The sequence below is a fragment of the Anastrepha obliqua genome, chromosome 5 (genome assembly GCF_027943255.1).
Source record: "Anastrepha obliqua isolate idAnaObli1 chromosome 5, idAnaObli1_1.0, whole genome shotgun sequence".
NCBI lineage: Eukaryota > Metazoa > Arthropoda > Insecta > Diptera > Tephritidae > Anastrepha > Anastrepha obliqua.
The window spans coordinates 50,998,406-51,025,102 of record NC_072896.1 but is presented as its reverse complement, the minus strand read 5'-3'; the positions used below and the strand labels follow the sequence as shown (position 1 = coordinate 51,025,102).

At 34.3% G+C, this 26,697-nt stretch overlaps 1 protein-coding gene across 6 annotated transcripts; it reads right to left on the bottom strand.

Annotated features, from left to right (window-relative positions):
• Positions 1-1,186: 1,186 nt before the first annotated feature.
• LOC129247267 (trafficking kinesin-binding protein milt) lies at positions 1,187-25,595 on the bottom strand. 6 transcript variants are annotated; one of them, XM_054886324.1, is made up of 6 exons: positions 25,099-25,595; positions 22,777-22,948; positions 21,918-22,127; positions 7,048-7,326; positions 4,481-6,202; positions 1,187-3,031 (listed from the first exon to the last, which is right to left on the bottom strand). In XM_054886324.1, the coding sequence occupies exons 1-6, from the start codon at positions 25,099-25,101 to the stop codon at positions 2,112-2,114; spliced, it is 3,306 nt and encodes a 1,101-aa protein (XP_054742299.1). In that variant the 5' UTR covers positions 25,102-25,595; the 3' UTR covers positions 1,187-2,111. The 6 variants fall into 6 exon arrangements, with proteins under 6 accessions (XP_054742299.1, XP_054742296.1, XP_054742297.1 ...); XM_054886321.1 differs by lacking the exons at positions 21,918-22,127; positions 22,777-22,948; positions 25,099-25,595 and adding exons at positions 10,939-11,849; positions 12,951-13,157; XM_054886322.1 differs by lacking the exons at positions 21,918-22,127; positions 22,777-22,948; positions 25,099-25,595 and adding exons at positions 10,939-11,849; positions 12,999-13,157.
• Positions 25,596-26,697: the final 1,102 nt, after the last annotated feature.

Here is a 26,697-nt window from a genome sequence, read left to right as displayed (position 1 = left end):
TAATAATAATAACTAATAATAATAATAATAACTAATAATAATGATAGCCATAATGTAATTACCAAAATGATGTACGTATTGATCGCTCTCCTAGCGATAACACCTTTGTGAACGCCCTATTTACTTTCCGTACAATCAAACGAAAATAGGAGCGAATTTTAATACTTTTCAACACTAGTCGTGTTCGATAACACCCAAATTTTTAAGTTAGGCGTTCGTGACCGCCATAAAATTATCCATCACTCAAAAATTTAGAGAGCAAAGTGACAGTAGATGTAAAAGAGACGCTCACTAGTGCTGAATTTTTTTTATTTATTTTAATTTAAATGGCGGGATAAAATTCACAAAAGCCACGGTATCCCTCCGTCTGTGCGATCACTAGCTGGAGTAATTTTAGACAGCAAAAACTATCCATCACGAAAGCATATGATTGGACTTTTTGCAAACAAACACAATAATTTCTTGAGGAATCTTGTAGTTTGGGACATTTGCCCTTGCGCCGATTTGAAAATTGCAATTTACAGTCAGAAATGATAAAATGGAAAAGTTATCCACAGAAAACTTGAGTATATAACTAAAATTATGCAAACATTTGTTAACAAACTCTTTTTTTTCTCTTTGGTAGAGATTTTTCGCTTGCACCTTACTTTTGCTTGATGACTAGTGATCGCAAATTTTGTTATCGAACACTACTACTCTTATAACACCTGCTGACTTTGTTTGATCTTACTGTTCTCCTTTTGACAATTCACTTCTTAAGTTAATTGTATTTGTTCGTTCGCTTGAAAATTTTAATGTCAATTACGATCTTCGCTAATTTCTCTTGTAAGATTCAATGGCCTGAATAAAATAATTATTTGCAAATTTTATTTATTTAGTTCCACTATAATGAATGCTTTGGTGAGAAAAAGAAAGTAATCGAGCTCCTAAATGAAGAACATGATTTTTAATATCCTCAAGTAAATTTTTAAAAGTATAAATCCAAAAACTGAAACCTCACAGATTTTATTAATATAATTGCACAATGTAGCTGAGACAAATTAATTTTGTATGTAGAACTTTGAATTTTTATCTGCAAAAAAAAAAAACAATCATCTATACAAAAAGCGTTGTACTGCTTGCTTAAAGCACCATAATGGAGTGTTTTTGATTAAAGTTCCAAAACTTTCAATAAAAAAACAAAATGTTGACTTTGGATTGCTCTTCAAATAATTCCATAACTTTTATTTTCATATTTACAAGCAATAAAATGAACACCAAGGCAATAGCAACCAATAAAATAGCGCGCATACGGTCAAGTTATAAAAATGTTAAGTAAAATTTATACGGAAAAGCGTATTTTGAAATTAAGTGTGTATGATGAGCTCATAGAGGCAGTACTAAAGTCTTTAGCGTATTCATTGCTAAGCCATGCGAATGTATATGTCTCAAATAAAAATTCAAATACATACAATACTTAAATGAAAGTGTGATCAAAAAATAAAAAATAAAATCAAAAAAAGGAAATTGATGAATAAAACTGAACTAAATCAAAAAGAGAAAAATATTTCATGAATTACTCTACGGTGAATATAAAGTAAATAAGTATATAATATTTATCCCCCTACACATACTTATATAACAATGCATTTACTCTGGTAGCTACATTTTGTTAAGGGATAAAGCAAATAGGCGCAATATTTCCCTTTTTAATTAATGTATACGTATTAAAATAACTCTATAAAATGCTTTTCAATTATGTGCACCATAAATTATTATTAGCCTTGGCAATTTCACATATTCACATCTTCACTATCGTTGCAATCAATTTTTGTAAACATATACATGGTCATTATTATCATCCTCCTTTTCATGTGTGCAGATTGGATTATCTTGTCATATAAGACTCTTATCATAGAAATAACATTGTATTAATATGTGCATTTTCCTTTACATTAGTGGTTTAAGTTTTTATGTTGTGCTAAACTTTGCACCGCTATCGACGTTTACCACTATTCGTTATCCGTTTATAATCATAATATTTCGTTCAAACATTATCAAATTAAAATATATAGTAATTATATTATCATCATACTTAAATAACCACAGTTAGTAAAATAGGTATAGATGCTCTACAGCCAACCACCCTTGCGTCCAAACAGTAAAGAACTTACGCTTCCGACAAATGCTTGTGTTATACTTTGTTGTTCTCGCGGTTCTCGCGGTTCTCGAGGTTCCCGCTGTTTTTGAGGTCTCTTCTGCGTCTGAGCTGGCCCCACTGTTGTTTCGCTCTTTACTCCAGATATTGAGGCTCCTGAAGACACTTTTCCTAGATCGGGGCGTACACGTCCACCACCACCACCACCACCGATAGTACCCAAGTCTGGCCGCTGTTGACCAGCAATACCATTCTTAAGAGTTCGACGCGATTTTTGTCGCTGTAATTGCTTTATACGAGACTCTGTTGTGCTCGTGGACGAGGTTGCCGTCGCTACGCCACCCGCATTTTGTAGCCCTCCTATCCCAGAGTGATCCTCATCTTTAAGCGCAGGTCTTTCTGTGCTAATTGCGCTTGTTGTTGCTGTTGAATCTGTTGTTGTATTTCTAAAGTGGCATTCGTCGATGCTCCCGCTCGCTGTTGTAGTTGGTGGTGTATTAAGTCCTTTATGTAGCACAGTTTTTATTTGATCACGATCGAAGTGAATGTCGTCGACTACGTTGTTGGCGCAAGTGTGCAGATTCTTAAGACTAATTAATTGTGCCATTGGACTGGAGCTGCGACTTGCTATTCCACTAGCCATTTGCGACATAGCATTGGGATGTGCGACAATAATATTCTCCAAACCAATACTCTCGACTTTTTCTACCAACTTCAGCGAACGTAAAGCTCGCCGTTCTAAGCGCGATAGCATTATTTTTTGTTGTTTTTGTTGAGCTTGATTACGGTTTGGCCTTTCAATGTCACCAATTAGTTTACGTCTAATTATATCTGCACCTGTCGATAAGATACCGAACAATGGTTCGGGCGATGAGGAACGTGGAGGTGAACCCTCTGAAATGCAAAAGAATAAGGACATCAGGATAATCACTTATTGAGTCAACACTGTGCTTGGGAAAGTAAATACTACCAAAAATGCAAAGTTGGCAAATAATAAACTAAACTAAATATTTCGGTTTTTTCAGTTGCACGAGAACTATCGATATCGATAATTAAGGTTGGACAGCTAAGAATGGCAAACTGTGTTGATATTTACTGAACAAGGTTTGGAGCAGGAACATCAAATAATTGGAAAAGTTGTTCCTAAAAGCGGTTACCCCTCGGTGGGCAATGGCAAACCTCCGAATGTATTTCTGCCATGAAAAAGCCCCTCATAAAAAAACATTTGACGTTCGGAGTCGGCTTAAAATTGGAGGTATCTCCATTTGTGAAGCACCATCAAGATATATGTACACTACAAATAGGAGGAGGAGCTCGGCCAAACACCTAACAGTAGTGTACGCGCCAATTATTAGTACTTGTTTTTTAAGGTTTGCAAAGTCGTCATGAATCGTTTAACGCCAGAACAACGCTTCCAAAATGTGGAAATTTACTTAAGGGTTTTCCAATAACAGGTGTTATCTATCGCTATGGAGAGATGATTAACGATTTTTTATAGCCGGAATTGGATGGTATAGATCTGGACAACGTTTATTTTCAACAAGACGGCGCTACGAGTCACACAAGCAACGAAACCATTGATCTTTTACGGGAAAAGTTTCAGGTATCACAGTATCTCTCGAAGAGAGAAAGAGAAGGTGTACGCCAACAGCCCAGGGTCGATTCAAGACCTCAAAGATGGAATTCGTGAGGCTATCGAGGACAAAGGGCAGTCACTTTGCAATTCGGTTATGGAAAATTTCATTAAAAGGATATTGTCTCTAAGCGTGGTCGTGGTGGTCATTTGCCTGATGTTATTTTCCACTATTAACGGCATAACTTCCTCTTTATAATGGAATAAACATCCGATCATTTATATTTAAAAATAGCATTTTTCTTTGAATATCAAAATAACACCTCTTATTTGAAAACCCTTTGTAATATTTCTTCACCAACAGCCGATCAATTTTATGTGCAGTATTAACGGATTATACACAAATAATGAGTATTGAAAAAAATTGCTCTCATCACAGTAAAATTTCATAGAAAATGTTCTTAAATTTACTGCAAAAAAAAAATCACGAAAAATGAAAAAGGAAGACGTGAGAGGAATCTCCTTCTAAGTACTTCTATGGCTGACTGAAAATTTAATAAACGAACAAAAAACAAAACGAAAGCCAAATATGATGAATGATGATGATGAAAATATTGAACACCATTTTATGATTACGATTGAATATATTTACAGGATTTAAAACTATAAACTAGAGCATTTTTGTTAGAATAACTTAACCTAGAATTGTATCGGAATTGGGATTATAAAAAATATTTAAAAAAAGTAGTTTGTGAAAGTGTTTAACTTACCGGGACTATTGCAGGGTGTGACAGTGGGTGAAAAGTTCGGCCCGGCGGGTGTGTTCAATGCACTTGGCGTCACAGCTTTAATTCCACGCTCATTCAACATAGAAGCCAGACCTAAATTAACCGAAAACGTCGAGCATGAATTCTTGCGCGACAGACCACCGTGTGGTGTGGGCGGGCAACTTGGTTGTCGAGAAGTAGACGCTGATGCCATGCGCGACGATAATTGCGACTGTGATAAAAACGATAGATCATTTAGACCGTCATCGGGATGCATTACCATGCTCGTTGTATAGGTGTATGTACAGCCAGAGGCCTCAAATTGCTTGCCAGGCAAGTCATCACTCACGTCCTCCTCCACATCAGACAGTGTATATACTTGCATGCCCAAATCATCTAAACCGCGACCACCACGAATTGTTACGCCTGGACGTTCCTCAAGTAAGCCGCTCAACGTTGGCGTTGCCAAACGTGACCAATGGTGCAATGTTTGGGAACCTTCAATTGGTTTCACAATCTGCAATTTTTCGGGTAGACGCCATTGTTGCATTGATGCCGACATGTTCGTTGACGAAATGCCCGATGAACCTGTCGACATAATACTATCTGGCGTCCGTATACCTTGCGGAAGTGTGTTTGTGATTGTTGGCTGTTCATCATACGTATATGTGCCAACTGGAGCATACGACAGCATAGCACGACGGGCCAACACTTCTGCTGGTGTGAGTCGTTTCAATGCGGCTTCCAAGTCTTTAGCTCCTGGCGCACCAGGCACCCCAGATGGTGCCGCTGGATAGCCGTCGTCCGATTGTGATGCCAGGCTTCCGCACGACAAGGTCTTTAGACCCATAGGATTGTCGTCGAAGGCGGCACCACGATACGGCATCGCAGACATCCGCGGCCCCACCGAACTACTCATCGCCATAGCGCCAAGTTGCGTCATTGATGAATTCCCACTATCCATGTAGTTGCCAGTTTTGCTCGCACAACGCACTGTCTCGAAAACGCGTTTATATGGAGGGAGAGTACCAACACCAACGCCTATCGCATACGCAGATCCAGCTGCTCCACCACCACCACCATATATTCCAGGCAATTGAGACATTAAACGACCCATACGTTCAGCGCGATGAGTATCACCCGAAATACCAGAATCAAGACTATTCTCTGAGTACATCGATGATTCCATCAACTCGCACTGCAAGGACTCCGGTTGCAGCAAACCCGAGCTCGATATAAATGAGCTGCGTGCTTGTGGCATTGTTTTCTTTCGCTGATTGCGTAGCTGCTCTTGGGCTTCTTGCAGTAGAGCCAATACTTCTTGATAGCGCTGCTTGAATTCAAGTAATTCTACAGCTAATGAATTTTGGTTCTCTTTTGTTATATTCAAAAGTGTAACATGCTCATCATTGTCGTGCGTTAACTGATGCAGTCTCATTTCGGCTTCGGACAAACGCGCTGTCAAACTGATAATTTGTTCGTGTTGTAAACGATTCTCCTCTCGCTGACGCTCCAACTCCAAACTCATGCCGCCGAAGCGACCATTAGCTTCATTCAATTGTGCTGTGATGTCTTCCATTAACTGGCGTTCTTGGGCCTCTACAGCATCTGTTTGCGAGGCAATTTGTACGACTTCAAGTTTTAAGGACTTATTCTCATCCTGCAAGGAAGCGATTTTCTTTTGCAATAAATCCAAAGTAATTGATTTGGAAAACGTAGGCGTATCTTAAATTAGAAGGAAAAAATAGAGACAACATTATTGGACAACATTAAATATGACTTTACTTAAATGCAAATAAAATTTACATAGATATGTGCATGTGCGTGAATATTGTTATGCAGCATATAACTTTTGATATCGCGTATAGCAAATAGGTACATAAATTGGTTCTAGTCAATACAACGTCGATGTGGCAAGGAAAGGCACGGTTCTATTAATAACGACGGCCGCAGTCTCTCTAGTCTGTACATCCGTTATCTATTGTACACACCTATCAAATTTAGTTTCTCGATGCATTCAAAGAATAATGAAGTTAATCTTAAAAAATGCATTGAGTGCCGCCTGACTGTCGCTCATAATAGCTATTCGATCATTCCGGAAATTTTTATCTACATATGTTAAGTTGATTTCTGTACATAGATAGATTGCACACACTTTCGCCTGAAAGATGCTGGGAAAACTACCCAAATACTATGTCCAGCACTTATTCCTTCTGGTGTCTTCGAGCCATCTGTATGTATACCTATGGCAGGTGTACTCCAGCTTGTTTTATCGCCTCCTCCGATCCCGGATTACTTCTCAAATTTAATAAGCTTAGTGATATCATCTCTGAGTAGCTGAGCAAGAGAGAGCTGCAACCTCAACGATTCCATGTTCTTGGATGAAATCACTTTTCCTTTGCCAAACTAATAATAGCCAAATTAACAAAGATTTATTATAGTTTTCTATAAAATTTATTGAGACGATATGAAAAAAAAAAACTATTAAATAAATGCGAATCAACCCCTAACGAATCTGTTCTAAGAATTTTCTCATTTAATTGTTAATATATGAAGCATTATTTTCTTACCATTTTCACTCCCTTCGTCAGAGTCATTCGTTAGCACGGCGATCAGCTCATTTTTCTTATGTAGTTCATGTACTAGTTGTGCACGATCCTCGTTGGACGCTTTTAAATCAGCTTCCAGCTCTGCTATTCTGCTTTCAAGAGCATTGTTTTGCGTCAAAAGTTCCTTGCCGATTTGTACTGTCAATTCCAAGTCCTTTTCTTTCTCTTCCAGCAAACGCGTCACAGCTTCAATATCATCATATGCGCGAGTCATTTGGCTTACACGGTTTCCGCATAGGACTGAAATTAGATAAAAAAAATATAATTTAAGTATAACTGTATAATTTTATTAGTGATGGCATTTGACACAATTTTATACTTAATATTTACAATAGCTTATCTTTTCTTATATCTCATACAATGTTGCATCATTGTAATTTTATGTATACTCATTCTCCATTGTAATTAAAGTGGATGTAAGCAAAATTTTGTGATTAGTGAATATTGAATCGTTAAGCAATATAGTTGTTCACAATGTAAAAAAGTGAATGAGTCTACAAAGTGAGCCTTTTTTATTTCAATATTCAAAACAAATCATCATGATCATAACTTAGCTGAGTTGACAATCCATTATTTTTCAATTTTCATTTTACGTCTCAACTAACCGAAATTTTAATTAAGCATTTGCTCAAATCTACAATCTGCGCTAACTCATTTATACATATGTATGTACATATGTATGTTTGTTCAGCTTTGAACAAAACCTGCACCATTTCTGTATAATTCTTTCTGCATTCAACCTTCACTAAATGCAAATTGGATTATTGTGTCAATTTTATATACAATATGAAGTCTATAAAATTAATGCGAATTTCCATATTGCTAATTGCTAATAGATAGTGTAAATAGCTTACTACCTTCGTAAAGTAGCTGTTCGTTCTCAATTAAAGATTGATTATTGGATCGTACTTCAGAAAAAGTTTGGGCATCTGTATGGCTATCACATGAACTCATTGTTCCATTTGTAAAAGTAGAACTCAATATTTCGTCCTCATACTCCAATTGTCCAGCATCCATGTCGTCTTGACTGGAATTTTCAAACCATTGAAAACCAGAGTCATCAGTGGCAATATTAGCATTGGTGGTGGCAAAGTCATCGTTCGTATTCACTACCAAAATGGTTTCTATACCGCTCTCCGAAGTGATATATTGATTTTCAGGGGACCACGATGCATTACGCCTATGCAGTCCGCCGCTAAACTCGACACAACCACCCGAAGCGGCATTATCCATCGTTTAGTATTTCCATATAATAACCAATATATAATTTCAAACATTCAAGTCCCATTAGACATAGAATTATTATATAACAAATATTCTACGTGATTTAGTTTTTGGGTGGTAGCAAATAAAAGTCTAAGGAAAACAATTGTAATAACTGTGAAAAGTGCACTTCAAAGGTGTATATGTATATGTTCTATATGTATATTTAATTAAACTTCGATCACACTAATATATCGCCATGTTATTTAATAGTTTATTGTATTATACGTTGAAAAATTAATTTAAGCATTTTAAAATGTGACGCATTCTATTGCAAAGCACAGTACTGGTAAATTTTTAATACAAACACAAACATAGGATGTGCGAATTCGGAGAATGGCAAAACATTGTAAGAAACAGTGAGAATTTCTTTTTTTTCCACGCCTGCGCTAAGACGGCGTTGCCCTTTTAAAGGGGTGCGAATAACTTAATATAGAGAGAAAAATACTAAAGCCGTTTAAATTGCCTTCCTATTCTGATGCTCCATTTTTAAACTCGTTAATTAAGTTATAATATTATACTCACTTTAAAACAATTTCTAATATTTTCAAGTCCGTATATAGTAATTTTGCTAAAATGTCAGATGCCTCCCTTAACTATTTTACGAATCAAAGTTGGCAACAAAGATCCAGACTTCCATTCAACATAAGCACAAGTCTCGTGACGAAGTTTTCTCAAACAATACAATACACAGCATCAGCAAAAACAACGCATATACATAAACTTAAAAAAATCAATACTGCGTTCAAAACATTTGATTTTAGTTTACATAGATTTGCACAAAACTATTTCCCACAATTTTACACTCTCAAGCTGAGCTCGGAACTTTTGATCGCTATTATTTTACTAAATACAATTTGCTATCCCTTCTTAAACGTTCACTCCTTCTTAATAAAATGAATATTGAAAGAAATGTCAAAAATCAATTTAAAATAGTGTTGTGAAACGTAATAGCATCATATACTATATTTCTCAATCATTGAACACACGTTTGATTTCTGCAAAACGAAGATTAAAATTCCGGTGCAAACATGCTTGCGCAGATATAAATTATCAAGTGTCCATATATGTGTTGCATTTTTATATAAAGTGACTAGCACTATTCCGCCTAACTTTCAGTTGAATTTATAATTATTCTGCTTACTTTTTAGACTAAAACCTTTCAAGTACTTTTGCTTTTTCGGAGGCTGTCGAATATCGCAATTCGAAGGCGCTCGTTAAACTACTCTATCGAAAAACGTTTGCACAAATACTGCACACTTTTGATTTGTTCATATACTTAATATAAGGAGTTCAAAATATTTGTTTGCATCTCCAAATAATTTTATGACTGACAGCCGTTCTCATGTGATAGTGACATGCTTACCAACACTTGGTTATGCGTAAGATTTCCAGTGCCTAATATGTTCCACAAATAGAAGTTGCCGTATCTCCACAAAAACAAATTTCTTTTCATACCTACGTATTGTAGGCAAAGTATGATTTATTTAACGAAACTTGGTGGTTCCTGAATAACTTTAACAACTCCCAACATTCCGGAAATACTAGTTTTGCAATTATTTCTACTTAAAATGACTTCACTATAGTTTGGCGCATTATACCCATATTTTCTTCTAAACTTCACTTCAATTCATAAAATATGCAGTCACACGCTTGTTCACTAGTCAATATCATAACTGTGCAATTTTAAACAAAAATAACAATTCATTGAGACTGGCAATAATATTGTTTTGTCATACGCCTCCAAAAATAATGCGGACTCGCACACACCTTTCTAGTCAACACCTTAGTAAAATTTAAAGGATAGTGCATACTACCTTCGTTCTTTTCAGGTGTCTGGCAGCAGTAACTTCCCTAAATTACCCATTTTTTAACAACAAATTACTTAAAAACTATAGGTCTACAGAGAGTGCGAATTTCAGTCTTGGTCATGCACTCCTGTTCTGATAATTCCAGAAAAGATGCAATTAAACTTCTTTATAGTGAACGTCTCTATAGCTATATAGCTACACTGCATAATCCTCGGCTTTCACATATATTTCGGTCAATTTACAATGAATGTATTACAAATCGACAGTGGATTGTACATTACCAGAACAGTATCATTCCCTGAAAAATTATGGAGAATGATTGTTCTACTCCAAAACTACCTCTTAAAAACCCTGCCTCTTACTATACCAAATACCGTTAATTATTACCCCTCGTCCCTCATCATTACGTACTTTTTTGTATTGTTTACTCTGAATTCGCAGTACCCAGATTATATCATTTAAAATAAAAAATCAAATAGCAAAATTTTCCTTCACAACCCTCCTCAATCTGTGGGTAATCGAACTTTTTGTAGCCATATGCCTACGTGAGCGATTGCACTTCAATTCGTGAAAGTGTGCCGTCCATAGATAAAAAAATACTTAACTGCACTTTAGCAAAACAAAGATTAGTTTCAAATACATACTGATAAAAAAATTTAGATTGGTAAATATAGAACGGATATCTTGGATTTTTTTACAGAAATTAATAATGCGTAATAAATCTTATTTTAGAACATATATACTATGTATGTGATAAATGTGTTAATATCGTGCATACCTGGATCTGAATATAAAGTCCTTACAACTTTCAAACAATTTTTTCCGTCAGAATTTCTGGCTGCATGATATATTAGATCTTGGGGATTATTGTGGGACAGATCGTTCCGAATAATTTTTGCACCTTCTATTTCACCTTCTTTTTGGCCTTTACACACAAAGTCGCATAAAAGTGATACAAAACGTGGTGATATATTAAAACATGTCTTGTGAGCAGCTAGAGTACGAACGCGTTGCATTGCTTCCAATTCCAGTTCCAAACGTGTGGGCGGTTCCTCTAACTCACTGATAGAAGCTAATGAGCTACAACCGCTACTTAATAACGACGAATCCACATTAAACGTCTGCATTACATTAATAGCCTTTTTAGCATTACATTCAACTTGTGTTTGTAGTAGTTTAAATGTGTTTTCAAAACCTTTACTTGTTTGTGAAGGTGTTGTTGTTATAAAACAAGCATTTTCACTAATATTTTCGTTTGTTGATAATATTGATGATGATAGTGTATTTAATGTTGTTGATGGGTTTGTGGTTGAATTAAGCAGTCCTCCTTTAAAATCTGAACTTAACTCATTTGAAGTAAAGTCCATAAAAGAACTATTGCCCTCCGATTCGTCAACAATTTTTGAGAACTCCGCATATTCAGTATCATCACTAGTCTCGGAATTAGCAACATTACACTTCCGACGTTTGGAACAAATATCCGCATCACCATATTTGAAATCGGTTGGGGCAATAATATTGCTTTGTGGCACACTAGTATATTGATTGGACATGCTTACTTTATTTTCGTTGTCCGTATTAGTTCGATAACATTACAATTTTTAATGATTACATATGTTTGCACTGACATGAATTCAACATTTAATTGGCACAAATTGGAAATTTTTATCGATGCTGTCGCGAGTTAACCTTATAAATGTAAGTAAGTTATATATTTAACCGTTTGTGACTAATTAATATTTCATATCAAAAGTCGGGGAAAATGAAGCGTTTATTGAAGTAATCACCTAGTAATTCAAAAACATGGTTTGGTACTATGTAAATAACGAAGACACCAAAATAATATTAACAAAATTATATTTATTACACGGTTGTAGCTTATATCTGCTGCGAATGTTATGTTTTTGTTTACGGCAAGTGTGTTTTTTTATTATTATATAGATATTTACAAAATATTTTGGATTTATACCGTCTTTCACTCCAGATGAAACACTCTGTAAATACTGCTAATATATCTATGGATGTTTATAATCTGGCAACTTTTTGTTCGTTCCTATATATCTACAGTCATATGGCACAGAATGCTTGCTTATCATGACGTAATGGGACTCGTTAACATTGACTTCCTTGATGCATGCCAAGAACTTCAACTTGGTATTTAGAGGGATTTTTGTAAAACTTTACTAATTCTAGTAAAACTTGTGAAGTGGATTTTGATCAGCTGAGCCAACATTTTCAAGTCGCATACACCGATTAGATTCATAAGCACCTCTTATCATTTCAATTTGAGTATATGCACAATCAGTCACTACCAACACAGTTTAGAAATAAAATTAATTTATAAATTTCTTGTGCTTAGTTTCTTATCTGCCGAGATAGTGAAAGCCAAAAACCGAATTCATCAATGCCGCTCACATTCTACTACGAAGTATAATTATGGATATTATGTGTTGGAATAGTTTTATGTAACTCGAAAGAATGAAAAGAAAAAGGAAATAATGCACATGCATTATTACCTATATTGTCTTTCAACATTAAAAAATATAACGTGTGATATATGGGTATCACTAAAAGTGGTGAACACGACAATACAAGCCCGAGTGGGTCATATGGCGTCGGAAGAAAATTTGTAATCTTTCAGTAAAAATGTTTCCGATTTCTGGAGTTCCACAATCCGTTCAGTCCAGCAAATCAAATTCCGTATGATGATCAGTGGTTATTCAGTCATAAGTTTGGTCTTTCAATAAAGATAATTTCCACACGTATATTAATTAGCAATGTTATTCACACCGTGTTCCTCTTTATTTTCACTAAATCTCCAGCACTTTTTTCATTTACTTTTTCATAATTTCGTTTACTTTAAGAACAGCCGCACGACATTCCAACGCATCAAAAAAAAAAAAAAAGAAAAAAACACTGACAGTCATCGCCTATGCTCATAAATGAACACTGAGTGCACAATGGAATGAACGAAATGCCGCAATAAATTTTCTTAACCCGAACGCATTCCAATTTCAAACAAAACTGAACCAACTCAGCAAAAACAGGGTTGTATTGATAATATTAAATTGTTAATAAGGGGCACAGCTACGCCAATTTTTGCAATGAATGCTATCCATTAGAATGTTTCATTTTTGAGAGCGTATAAACATTTGTGATTAAAATACATTTTGTAGTATTTACATTCGTCATATGGCACTCACAGTCCACTAACCATTTATTTACGATGAACTGCTTTATCAACACGTACACTAATGGCTAAGTTGAGTAGGAAGGCAATAATTAATGAATTTATTTACAAATTTACCGTTTTGTTAGTTAAAGTATACAAAATTGAGAAAGACAGTAAAAGTAGTTCTCTTTGTCTCCGTTGTTTTTGTTGTCTCAATTTTTACATACATATGTATATTGGGCACTCTTTGTCAGTCGGAGATCTCCTACCTACCAAACATTAGTTCATCAGGCAGAGTCCTAACATTACTTAAAATTGAGGTTAAACGGCGACTTTAATAACGGCAAAAATGACAACAAAAAATTTAAGCAGTTGCTGAAAGCGCTCGAGATGTTTTCTTTGCTTTTTGAGTTCGCTTAATACAAATCTGACATCAATTTCAAAATTAAAAATTATGCGCTCAACATGGTGGACGAAAACTAAAAAAGAAAAAAACATGTCGAGGTAAAAGTAATAGATACTTAGATATGTTAAAAAAGACATATTGAGGGAAGAAAAACTATTTTTTTTTTAATTTTCGTTCGACATATTGAATCCATCATTCTGATCATTTTTGAAGTTAAAGTATACATTTTTATATGTATGCAAATGTTATGAATGTGATTTTTTGTATTTGTATACAACTTATTGTTTAATGTTGCCAAAAGTTGATCCAAGGGACTTAGCTATTATTTGTTATGTACATAGAATGTCGATTAAGCAATATTTAACTCTTATATAAGGCAAAACGCTCCTCAAACGCAAATAATTTCTTCATATTAGTTTTAAACTTTGAAACCAAAATACAAAGTAGTCACTACGTATTATGAGCTTTTGGAGAAGGCGCCAAAAAATTGGTCAAATATTTGTAATTTAGCATTTGCCCGCACAACCATAGTTTTAAAAATAAATTCTCCTAATATTGACACCACAAAATTGTTTTCCTCCTCAAAATTTTCATGAATGCTCTGTATACTATAAGGACGTAACAATATGCGTACGTTTTCTAATACACGTTTTCATGGAAAAGCAAAAATTTAAGTTTACTTTTTTAGCACATCTTTCTACAATTGTGTGCATATATACAATGTGTATAGTGTTATGTATACAAAAAAGTATACAATTAATTAGAAAAGCTTTGAAAAATAAAGCTGTCAAAGTCTAGAATTTAAAAATAAATATCACGTACAATTCTCTATACCTCCACATGTATGTACATTAGGATGTGTAAATTTATTTAAAGAAATTCTCACATGTAATGAAAAAAAATCAGAAATGTATGCTTAGAGACAATTCAAGGGGACTCAAGTGAAAAAGTATATTTTTTGTAGTTGTATTTGTCGTTTGTTTTTTGGATAGTCGATTAGATAAACTTGGTCAGAAAAAATCGATCCAGGCTAATGTGTATAATGAATGTATACATTTTATAACTTATTTATTGTTTATTACATATTGAGTCACTAAGAGGAAACCTTGTACCCTTGCACATATGGAGATGTGTTAAAATTTGTGTCTATACTAACATTTCCGAAGCGCTAAAACTATACGTTTGAAAATGACATTAGTTCATATATAGTAGTTACTTAAAATTTATATTTTATCAACATATTTATCAGATATTCGCTTTTCTTCCAGAACTCTACAAAAATTGTATCCCACCATCGCAATTTTTATTTTTTGATTTAAAAAAAAAAATCCATATTTACGCATAAGCCATAAACGTAAGCCACAATCGATTCGACAGATTCATCTGTTTTATAGGGCATTTCCAAGACCAAATTCTTTTTTTTAATTTTGGTGAAATTTTCAGAGATTTTTAAACATATTTTTGTCTTTATCTCGCCAATTTCAAAGCAGCATTTGTTTTTCGTTTACTCACAAAAAATAACTCAAAGGTATTTAATTGGGCGATTTTGGTGGTCAAATTGCTGCAGACTGAAATGCAATTATTTTTTATGGGACTTTTCTTTGCTTTGTTAACCTATGTACATATCTTGAACTAATTGAGCTGATCACCTTTGGTTGAAGATGGGATTAATGCTAAGCACTGGAGCCACCGACGAAAAGGATACTCTTAAGTCCTTAACCTTAATAACAAAGATTAGTTATAACGTGAAACCCCAGAAAAAAACTGCATCGCGGTAAATTATCCAGAAATAATATAACCGAATCACTTTAACCCCTCCCCCTCTAGCATGCAAATTATTTATTTGCACTACAAATGTTATATACCTTTAATATCAGAGAAAAGGGATGGACGACGTCCACATTTCCATTTTTTCCGGGGTTAGCAGTCGCTATTCTGCACTTGTTCCAAATTTTTAGCCATCCTTGTATAGCGAAGTTTTTATTGTATCGAATCGATTGTCGAGTCATATTATACGCCGAATTAAAATTGGCATTACGCTTTCGAAAAAGGTTTTGCTGAAGCTAATTGCAAGCTACAGCTTTATAAAAGGGAACTGAAAAAGGAAAATTTCAAAGATTCTTTAGTACCACTATGACCTGCATAGATGAAAAGTCGAAGCAGGCGGACAAAAAAGCAACAGCAAAACGGTGGCTCTAAATATTCAATGCCAGGGTGGTCACATTTTGAACAAAAATGTCTAGTGCTCGAGGTATCCCTTTTTCAAATCTTGGAAAAATTTTTTAATAGCATAAAATTAGATTGTAACTTTATTTATTGATTTTTTTCCTTAACACAACTCGATTTGATGATAATATAATTATGCAAGCACGAAATATGGCATAGTACGAGGGGTGCCTTTTATGTTTCGGGATTTGGCAACCCTGGTGTTGCAATCTGGCAACTGATAGCTGTATCGCAAAGTTTGACATTTTTTGGCTTTTACGTACTCAGAACGTTTTGAAATACCAGCGCTATTTGTGTTGCTTAAAGTAACTTAAAAGATTCATCTCGGTCCAAAAATGGAATTAAATTGTGAACATTTTCGTGCGATTATTTTTTACAACTTTCGACGTGGATAATTCAGCAACATTGCATGGATGAACTGAATTCATTTTTTGGCGATGAAGCTCCATCAAGGACCAGTGTTTATCGATGGTATGGTGAATTCAATCGTGGTCGTAGTTCACTCCAAGACGAATTTCGTGAAGGTCGTCCAAAATCAGTTGTTGTTCCGAAAACCATTGATGCTGTGCGCGAACTGATATTGCAAGATCGTCATGTGACCTATCGTGAGATTGAGACAATCTTAGGCATTAGTGGGACCAGCATACATTCAATATTGCATAAACATTTGACTGTCAAAAAAATTTGTTCGCGTTGGATCCCACACAATGTGTCAATCGCTCAAAAAAAGGCTCGTGTCGATTGGTCGAAGGAAATGCTCAAAATATAAGTCGCGGGGCTTCGAAACACGTCTATGACATCGTGACAGGTGATGAATCATGGATTTACGCGTATGAGCCCGAAAGTAAACAGCAGTCGACTGTATGGGTGTTTCAAGATGAACCAAATCCAACAAAAGTTGTTCGCGCACGAAGCACTTCCAAGCAAATGGTCGCCTGTTTTTTCGGAAAAACTGGACATGTCGCAACCGTACCACTAGAACAACGCAGAACAGTAAATTCTGAGTGGTACACAACCATTTGTTTGCCAGTTGTCTTCCAAGAAATTAGGAAAACCAATCGCCAAAGACGGATCACTCTTCACCAGGACAATGCGAGCTTTTACACATCGGCTCAAACAACTGCATTTTTGAACACCCAAAACATCGAATTAATGGGTCATCCGCCGTATAGTCCTGACTTGGCACCGAATGACTTCTTTTTATACCCGTACGTAAAAAACAAACTGAGAGGTCAACGTTTTTCGACACCTGAAGAAGCGGTTGCGGCATTCAGAATGCATGTTTTGGAGGTACCTCATTCAGAGTGGCAAAAGTGCTTCGACAATTGATTCAAACGCATGCGAAAGTGTATAGATCTTCATGGAGAATATTTTGAAAAACAAAAAAGTGATTTTCGATAATTAAAATTTGTTTTTGTTCTCTAATCCCGACATATAAAAGGCACCCCTCGTACATATAGTGAATCAGAAATTTGCAATTTCAAACGTTGCTAAAATTTTAATTACATTTCGGGTTAATGGCCAATATGTAATTCTGTAATGTTAAAAATGTTTACAAACATGTTTTTATACGCACGGAACTTACTGCGAGAAGGGGAGAGTTATTTAAATAAAGTAACTTTAATTTGGCATATGAAAATTTCAATAAATGAGATACATGTCATCCTTCCCGCATCCCCTAAGCCATAAAAGTCGCAATAGGAAGCATGTCATGATTTATAAAGTTAAAATTAATTACACTACGTGATAAAAAAAAACCAAAACGTTGCCACGGCAATCAGTTCTTCGTTACTGGAACGGCCAGTGTTTACATCCGGAAAAACATAACGCTAGAGCAGCGCTCTCCCAAACTTTATGGGAAATGATTGTTTACATTTATTGCTGTTACAACAACCGAAGGGAAAAAAATTGAGTCACTTTTATGGAGACCTACAACACGTTGCAGGTCTAGTAAAACTAAAAAAAATGCTTTGGAAGAAATTTGCCATACACCTCCAAGCACTCATTTTATGACACGAATGTGTATCGTCGGTTTTGTTGAAATGAAAACAGGTATATCAACAATTAACAGATATTATTTTTTCATCAAAAAACGACATGCGGGAAGTAAATTCGATTACAGCTGCTTTTATGGTGATCGATAAAACAGTTTTACGGATGACGTATTTGTTTATTCAATTATTAGATATTTATAATCTAACAAAAGAATATGACTTGTCAATTCGACAGTTTAAGATAAGATAAGCGTGTAAATAGAAATGATAGCAAACAATTGTCTGCTGGAAGAAAGAACTGAAATTAAATAATTGAATTTTATGAGTTCATTCATGCCGTCTAGGTCCATAAGGGTAGACAATGCAAAATGTTATTATTATTCATACTATTACAAGAGGCAAGAAATACCACGAGAGGTCTAAAAGTCCGAACTGGACAAATATTAATAAAAAACATGAGTCGGACTTTAAAGACCCAGTGTGCCGACTGTGCCGGTAAAAATAGTGTGCCGGCGGAGGGTTAAGATTAAATGAGGAACTTAGCCCACTATCTAAGAAAAGCCACCATATAATATTATGGAAAGGATGAATATGGCAATCAGGCAAGGTAGAGTTGATCAAAGCTCAGGCCAGCTAATTAAGACGACGGCTCCACGACCGTTCCCATGGCGGCTGGTTCTACGTTATCGGAATGCATCGGGTTTTCCCCGACCAAGGGCTGCCACCCCAGTAAACTAGGACTGTCTAGTGCAATATACCTTACAGCGATTCTACGAGAAACGGTTCTACGTAACCGCAACGACCCGGATTTATATCCAGCCAAACACTGCCACTTCAGCAATATTCCCCGTATTACAATTGATTACAAAAAACAAAAATTATTGAAAATCATCATTTTTTCGGGCCTCTGACTACCCCTAAACCCTTAAATGTGATCGACAAGTCAATAGTTTTGCTCCTAACATGATCACATCTAAAAGACATCGGTTATTTTCTATTACGAAGAACCTAACCATAAAATACTATAAGTTGTAGATTCAGAAACGTGTTGAGGACGATAATCGTGAAATATTTTTAGAGTTTAAATTAGATGAGTTGCCATCGTCGACAGAATTATACTTGGCATCATTCTCTACAAAGCTTCTCTCTCGTATAGTATGACATTATTTTCAAATAAGGCTGTAAAGAGGAACTTTTTAAATTTTTGGACAAAATACGTTAAAAAAGAAAAACACAATGATTGAACTACACACACCCATGATTAAAATAATACATACGCAATATTTTGACCAGTTTCGACTAATTTTTTTGTTGTTTTTTTAATTTTCATTAATTTATTCTAAAACAAATATCATATAAATCAAGTGACTGAGAGGCAGCAGAAGTTGACGAAAAAATTAGCAAAAGCCCATCCAAAAATTATTCGCAAGATCTTGAAACTTGCCAGTGTAATGAAAACCCTTTTCAGCAAAGGGAAAAAGTGTTAAAAAGAGATCAAGCTACGTGATTTTTGAAACAACATGCTCTTTAGAGATGAAAATAAATTTAACATTTCTAATCGGATTGAAATATTCGAGAGAGAAGTAAGCCCAATAATCACATTGAACATATAGCAAATAAAACGCATACAGAAAAACTTGTGGAGCGTATTATGATTAAAATGTATGTGAAAATAATAAAAATAACAATTACCCACACGTCAGCTTTGGGAATAACTTCTTCAACTATGACTACAAACAAACAGTTCACTTCAGGCAAGTGCAAGGTGGCGCAAAATTAATCAGTTTTGTTTTCGAATAACTTTTTTCTAAATAAATAAAAATATTTTGAGTAATGGAACTCTTTATTTTGACCTTTACGCACTCCATAGCTTGTCTGTTTGTATCATGATTCAGTAATAAAAGGTTGTGTAAAGTTTGACAACTGATTTCGGATGCTACTTAATCCATTGGTGCAATTTGGAAGTATAGGGACATAAGTTTGTCAGCTTTCTGAAAAGGTAGTAAAAATTAAAAAAAAAAAACATATGCAAGCCATAGCATAATTTTGTGTTCTTTTGTGAATGGTACTTAATTATTTTTATTTTTAACTTAACCATTACCGGGGATTTGTCACATATGTATATACATATAAGTATATAGTGAAAATGTATGTGATTGGCAGCTATTTTAAAAATGTCTGCAACTTTCAGTACGTTTCACAAAAACTTTGACAACTTCCCAAATTGTGATAACCAAAACCTACAGAAATAAAATACAACTTAGTATTTTCAACTTAATTGTTGGAATTTGACTATTTCTGAAACTGTCGGTACGTAAGCTTTGACAACCTATGTATATCTTAAAAACCATAAGTTTTCCACAAAAAAGATATTTTGTAATGTACGCATTTTTGATATTGCCTGCGACATGTCGTCCCAAGCTTAATGAATTATTTTGGTTGGGTCTTCCAACTTTTTAATCTGCCCCTCAGAAAGTATTTGACTGAAGTGGGATGTGAATTTATCCAGTTTTACAAGTCGTTCCATAAGATGGCCAATTCTTTTTCCAGAGAAAGCACACAACAATCAATATATGATCTAAATCAAAATTCGTTTAAATAAAATTACACTTTTTAAATCAAAAAGAATTTACTCTGTTTACGTGGAAGAGTCAACCAAAGGCTGGCCGTCTCGAGTCACTCCACCAATGCAAAATTTCGATGGGCGTTGGAAGAGCCATCACAGGACAAATTTGACCTTTTCTGATCTCGAAATCTATTACCGAAAAGTGATAGACGCAAACTGGTTTGCCTGGTTTCAATGAAATGCCGTACGATTTTGCCTAATACTTTCGTTTCATTTTGTCTTTTACGACACTTATAACTTATCGACCACTTTTGCATACGTTTTATGGCGCAAAAAAGGTTTTACTTTCTATGCTTTTGAATACTTTTTCTTTAGGATTTGTTCTAAAATAAAAAGTAGTTTTTCCAAACGAATTTATTAAATAATTCTAGATGGCCTACACATGGTGAGAATTAGACATCTTATATCAACCTTATGTGTTTGCATACTGCAGCTGTCTAGTTCATAAAGTGTCAAATATGATTGACGTGCGATGCCATTTGCAAAAATTATGAATTTTCCTATCGCGTGACTAATTTTGCGCCGCCTTGTAGGCACGCATCTTATGTAAATATATAAATCACAGACATCTTTGAAATTATATTGGTATATTTTGTTTTAAATTGAGTTTCTATACTAATACAAGTGAGCCGGTCGATGTGAGCTTCTCTATTTTTTTCTACAAATACGATTTTATACCGGCATATTAGTTTCTATAAGAACATAGTGTCAGAACACTTATAGTAAGAATGTGAAACCTTGTTTTGGAGGCCAATATAACCCAGTCATCAGCATCGTTTTCCGATCGAAGGATACGAAACAACCATTACTATAGGACTCACTAACCAAATCTATAGGACTCAGGTTGAAACTAACCTAATAATGAGATAAAAACCAATTTGATGATGAGGAGGTAGTGGTCGTAATGGGAATATCTATAAAAATTTAAATTTAAATATTTCAAATTGTATTTTCCTGTTATAGAAAATATAATATGTAAGGAGAGTTTCATGAAAATAGTGGGACGCGATTCCGTGTAAAATATTAGGAACTTTTATTATATTTATATAATAGACAAAATACTATAACATATACCATGCGCGGTAGAGTATACATTTGATCCCACGACAGGCGATTCTAAGTTACCGGAATGATGGGGACTTGAATGCGTTAAAAGACTATCACTCCAGCAGCACTCCTCAAACATTTTTTAGGAATGTTTATACTGTTACAATAACAATATAGTCGACCTTTTGCTCACAAAGTATTGTTTATAATGACAACTTACACATAACGTCTAATAAACAAAATCGATTGATCTCTTTATATTTAACAAAAAATTAGGAATACTTACGGAAATAGTTAAGGGTTTCACGTGTTTGTTCTTTAGTTAAACCTAGACCTTCTGTTGGTATTTCTAGTGCTGGTGCAGGAACGAACCAATCCTGATTTGAATATCCAGAAAAATCAGTCAAGAAATCCGAACGCACTTTATATTTAGATATTTGTTCCTCCAAAAGAGAAAATATTTCAACTTCAGGTAAATTTTCGCTGCTGCACAAATCTGTAATAAATAGTTGTTTATGAATGTGTTTGAACAAAAGTAAAGCATGTATATATGAAAGTATGTATGTATATGTAAACGGGTCCCAAAAGGAGTTAAAAAAAAGTCACACCTTTTCCAAGTTGCACACCTCGAAAGACATTGAAAATCACAAAAAACCAAACCCAGAAAATAATTTAATTTAAAAGATTTTTGTTAGGTATTCATATGTAAGAGTGTACTCGTATATGTCTGCTTTTACGTGCATTGCTACTGATGAATCAGAGCTGCAAAGGGTGTATAAGCTTTTACTTTTATTAGCCGATAAATATTCTAGTTTTTATAGGCCCCATCGGCTGAAATATAATATTAATATTAGAAATTATGAACGGCTGATTTTTTTTAACTATCCTACTTTCTTGTAAAAACTAAATTCAGTCGAATGCAATCTTGAGTTCTGATGGATTTCGTCTGTGTTTGACCATTCACCACGATCGTGTAGATTTCTTGATGTAATTAAATAAATAAAATGTAAATAAACGTTTATTACACTTTCACTAACAGATTATTTCAAGCGCAGTTGAATGAAAATTCTTTACTGCAGTTCTGACATACATACTTGCATGCATACACATATACATATGTATATACAATACTATGTGTGTAATACCTGTGATACAGCCGGCATCGACCATTTGCACTGTTGCTTTAACATTTTGGTATTGTTGTGTAAGGCGCTTCGTTGATAATTTGGGTAAATGTTTATTAAGCGTAGCTTGTGCTGATGGGCTGAGCGGGGCGGAGGACCTTAAAGGTGTTGAAAGCATGTAAGCCCCGGATTCCTAAAAAATTAAGAAAATTTTAAATTTAATATGTGATAATTTTTTCCGATTTCTAAATTAACTCGAACCTACATACCAACGTTAATGCTAATAAATAAATACATAATGGCAAATACTCTCAATTACACAAACTTTGGAAGATCTGTCTCATGAATTCAATTACCCCAACTTTTCGCTGCCTAATATCTCTAGAAGACATCACTTGAACGCTAAAACTCTACCGCTGAGCATAAAAAAATATATGTCAAGAAATGAGCTTCTGATAAGCTGGTACTTTATGAACACAGCTAAGGGAGATACCTGGTTGTGCGTGTAAAGTTTTAATTACACTTTATTACCATTCATAACATTTAATCTCCCACTTTGTTTCTCATTGTCCGTTCACAGTTTACGATTTCAGTGTTTATACTTGGCATGAAAATGAAAATCAATTTAAATGCATTTATTTGATTCCTACATAAATATTCAGTTCCTAGTATGTATTTTATATAAAACTGACCTCGAAATGAGCGGTCATCCCTAGAATTTTGACAAATACACAAAATTCACAAATGAAAATTCAAATCGGCCAGACTGTTAATTAAAAACCTGAAATATAATATTTCAATTCGATTAGGGTAGAACATTGCCCAGTACTAAACACGATATATTCATATGTACATACATATACATATAGCCATATTATTGCGCTAAATTGCAAATTAATATATTATCAGTTAAGCCAACGAAGAAGGTGCTAATCGTAATAACCCCTTATTCCTTCCCTTGCTTTCATAATATACCAGAGTAACTGATGAGAAAACCAGTTGGTTTTCTACTACCGTACTGGTAGTAGCGTAATGGCAAAGGTGTCAATATTATAACCAAAAAAAAAAAAAAAACCAATCTTTTTTTTTTTGGTTATAATATTGACACCTTTGCCATTACGCTACTACCAGTACGGTAGTAGAAAACCAATCTTTTTTTTTTTGGAGTTGTTCGACGAATAAATGCGATAACATGCCTACGTGCAAAAGTGGTGGTACCCCAGCAGCTCCATCAAACAATGCCGTTTGCGTTTGTTTAATGATCATGAGCTGACTTCACGCTGTATGTACATAACAACATACATACATTCATAAACATAAGTTGCATGAAATTTAGCCAAACAGCCAAAAAATAGAAATCGAAGTTACCTTAGCAAGTACACATCTGAACATTAAAAAAGCAAGACCGAAAGTATTCATTACTCATTTTGTTATATTTCTTTTCGCTTAGAGCGAACTAAACTCAGAAATGATTTAGCCGCTTAGGTGTTACTTTGATATATACGTAAATACATATCTGAAAGAATTGTTTACGGAAATATGTATATACAGATGTATTTATTCACGTATAATAATATACATATTTATGTAGTTCGCTATGGTACGGTTTATTAAGATGAATTTAAAGATTCTATTTCTTTCACTCTATTCAAACAATTGCAAGTTTTATTAATTAAAAAGCTGGATACAAGGTAAATTTAATTTAGTGAGCGATCTACTAAAGTTATTGCTCATATGTTATCGCATATTGACAGCTTTATCTTTTTCAATGCGTTGCAATATATTTTAAGTGGCTATATACTTATGACTTATAAAGCCATCAGTATTTAGGGATTTTCATTGCATAATAAAAGTTTTCTTTTTTGAAATGAATGCCGATCTAGATATATAGTAATAAATATAAAAATGGAAAACGGCATGTACTAGTTCTCTTCTAAGCATAACAAAATCAGATGTATATTGTTCAGATTTTCTATGTTTCCCTCCTATGGCAATGCAGTCACGTATAAACCATTGCCATCTCTTTTATTATATTAACACTTGGACAATTTTTTAACGAATTAATTTTTCAAACAACACATTATTGAATTTGACAGCGATAATTAACGATTTGAAATTTGTAAGCTTTGCAAATAGAACTTCCCCGGTTCTTATATAAGCGGAAAGAAATGCAAACAACTATGATTCTATTTGTATGTCTTTGGACAGCCACAAAACATTTGCGTTTAAAATCACACACTTGTGTAGGCGTTTATGTCACTGAACGATTACAAAATCATTTCCTCATACCCTGCAAATAACGAAAAGAGAATTTCCTCAAAAAATTATAAAACATATTATTACCATTGTCTATTTTTTATCCAAAATTCTTTTCTCGTTGATCTGCTATTCCTTCGTATGATTGCCAAGTTATTTTTTTTGTCCTAGGTTAGAGCTTCATTAGAAAAATCGAATTTTCCGCTTTTCATTACGAATGTCCGTCTATTATTATTGTTGCAATTATGTGCTTTATTCGTTTCTACTTGTAAGGGGTTCGCGTTTTTCACTCAGCACACTGGATACGATTACGCACACATTATTTTTATTTTTTCTCCATTTCCACTTCGGCTCGGTGTCACAACTTATTGCATAAAAAAGTAACCTTTCTTTAAATAAAATAGATTGCCTTAATTGTAGTCTATTTGCACTAAGATATTCTATTTCATATAGTTTCGTTTGGACATTTGATGATTTAATTGTGCAAAACTAAAAAAAGGAATGCTTAAATGACACTGGGCAACGAAAAATGACTGAGCTTTGTTTAATCGACACTGAAACCGTTCAGTGAGCTCTGCTTGAAAGATGTGTTCGGACGAAAAGTAAATTGTTTTGTGACATGAGAACAGTAGAGTTGGGCAAAATTTGTTTTATTTTGGTCTGTCTGAGTAGGGCTGCCACAATACGCTTTGTAAAGTAAAGCCTCAAAATTTAAAACAGTTCTTATGCAATTTAATTTGACTCTTAGATAAAACATATTAAATGCATTTCTAAAAACTGTTGATAAATTTTTTTTTAAGGTGAAACAATTAAGCTATACAAATACAGAATACAACATTTTTTAAGAGAGAAAACTCGTAAAAAGCGAAAGAATAATTAAAGAATTTAGAAATATGTAGGCAGTGCTGAGCCTCCAAGTATATTTTTGATAACCCTTTACCATCCGAAGTCAGCATTAACTGAATGTTCTTCCATTAGAAAGAAATCACCAAGATGAACACGCCAAAGCACATTGAAAAGGTAGAATGATAGAATACAAGATTGCGCCTTCCTAATTCGCCGTGATGTCAGTTCTGCGCACAAATAAAAAAAGAAGAGGAAAGCAAGCAAAAGCAAATGGAAGCTGTCAAATACAATAAACAAAATACCATCTCATATAGTTTTTTTGCTAAGGCGCCATCGGTAGAATAGCCAAAAAAGCTGCATTTGCAGATATTTTTATTACTGTTGTATTTACAATTTAACAAGCGACACTTAATTTTTATTATTTTGCTTAATTTAAAAGCAAAAAATTTGAAAATCACAATATTCACCAAGTAAATGTTTTTCTTTTTGTTTAATTATTAGCAGTACTGATGTCATCGTTTGTCAAAATAGCAAAAAATAACGTAGCAGCTTTCGGAAAGTGACATTCTTAACACCGCAAACAGGTAGTAGCAGTAAAACAATTGAAGTTTCTTTATTTTCGGTTTTGAATTTTTTTTTTTAATTACTTTATATCGTAGACTATGATTCAAATAAATAGAAAAATAGAATTCGCCTTGACATCAGATGACGAGACAGAAGTCGCCAGAATATACGAGTTGCCAAATCTAGTTATTACGATAGTTATTAAACACATGTAAGGCAAATTGATGCACATGTATATATGATTAAAGCTCCAGTGCGAAACAACAACAACAAAAC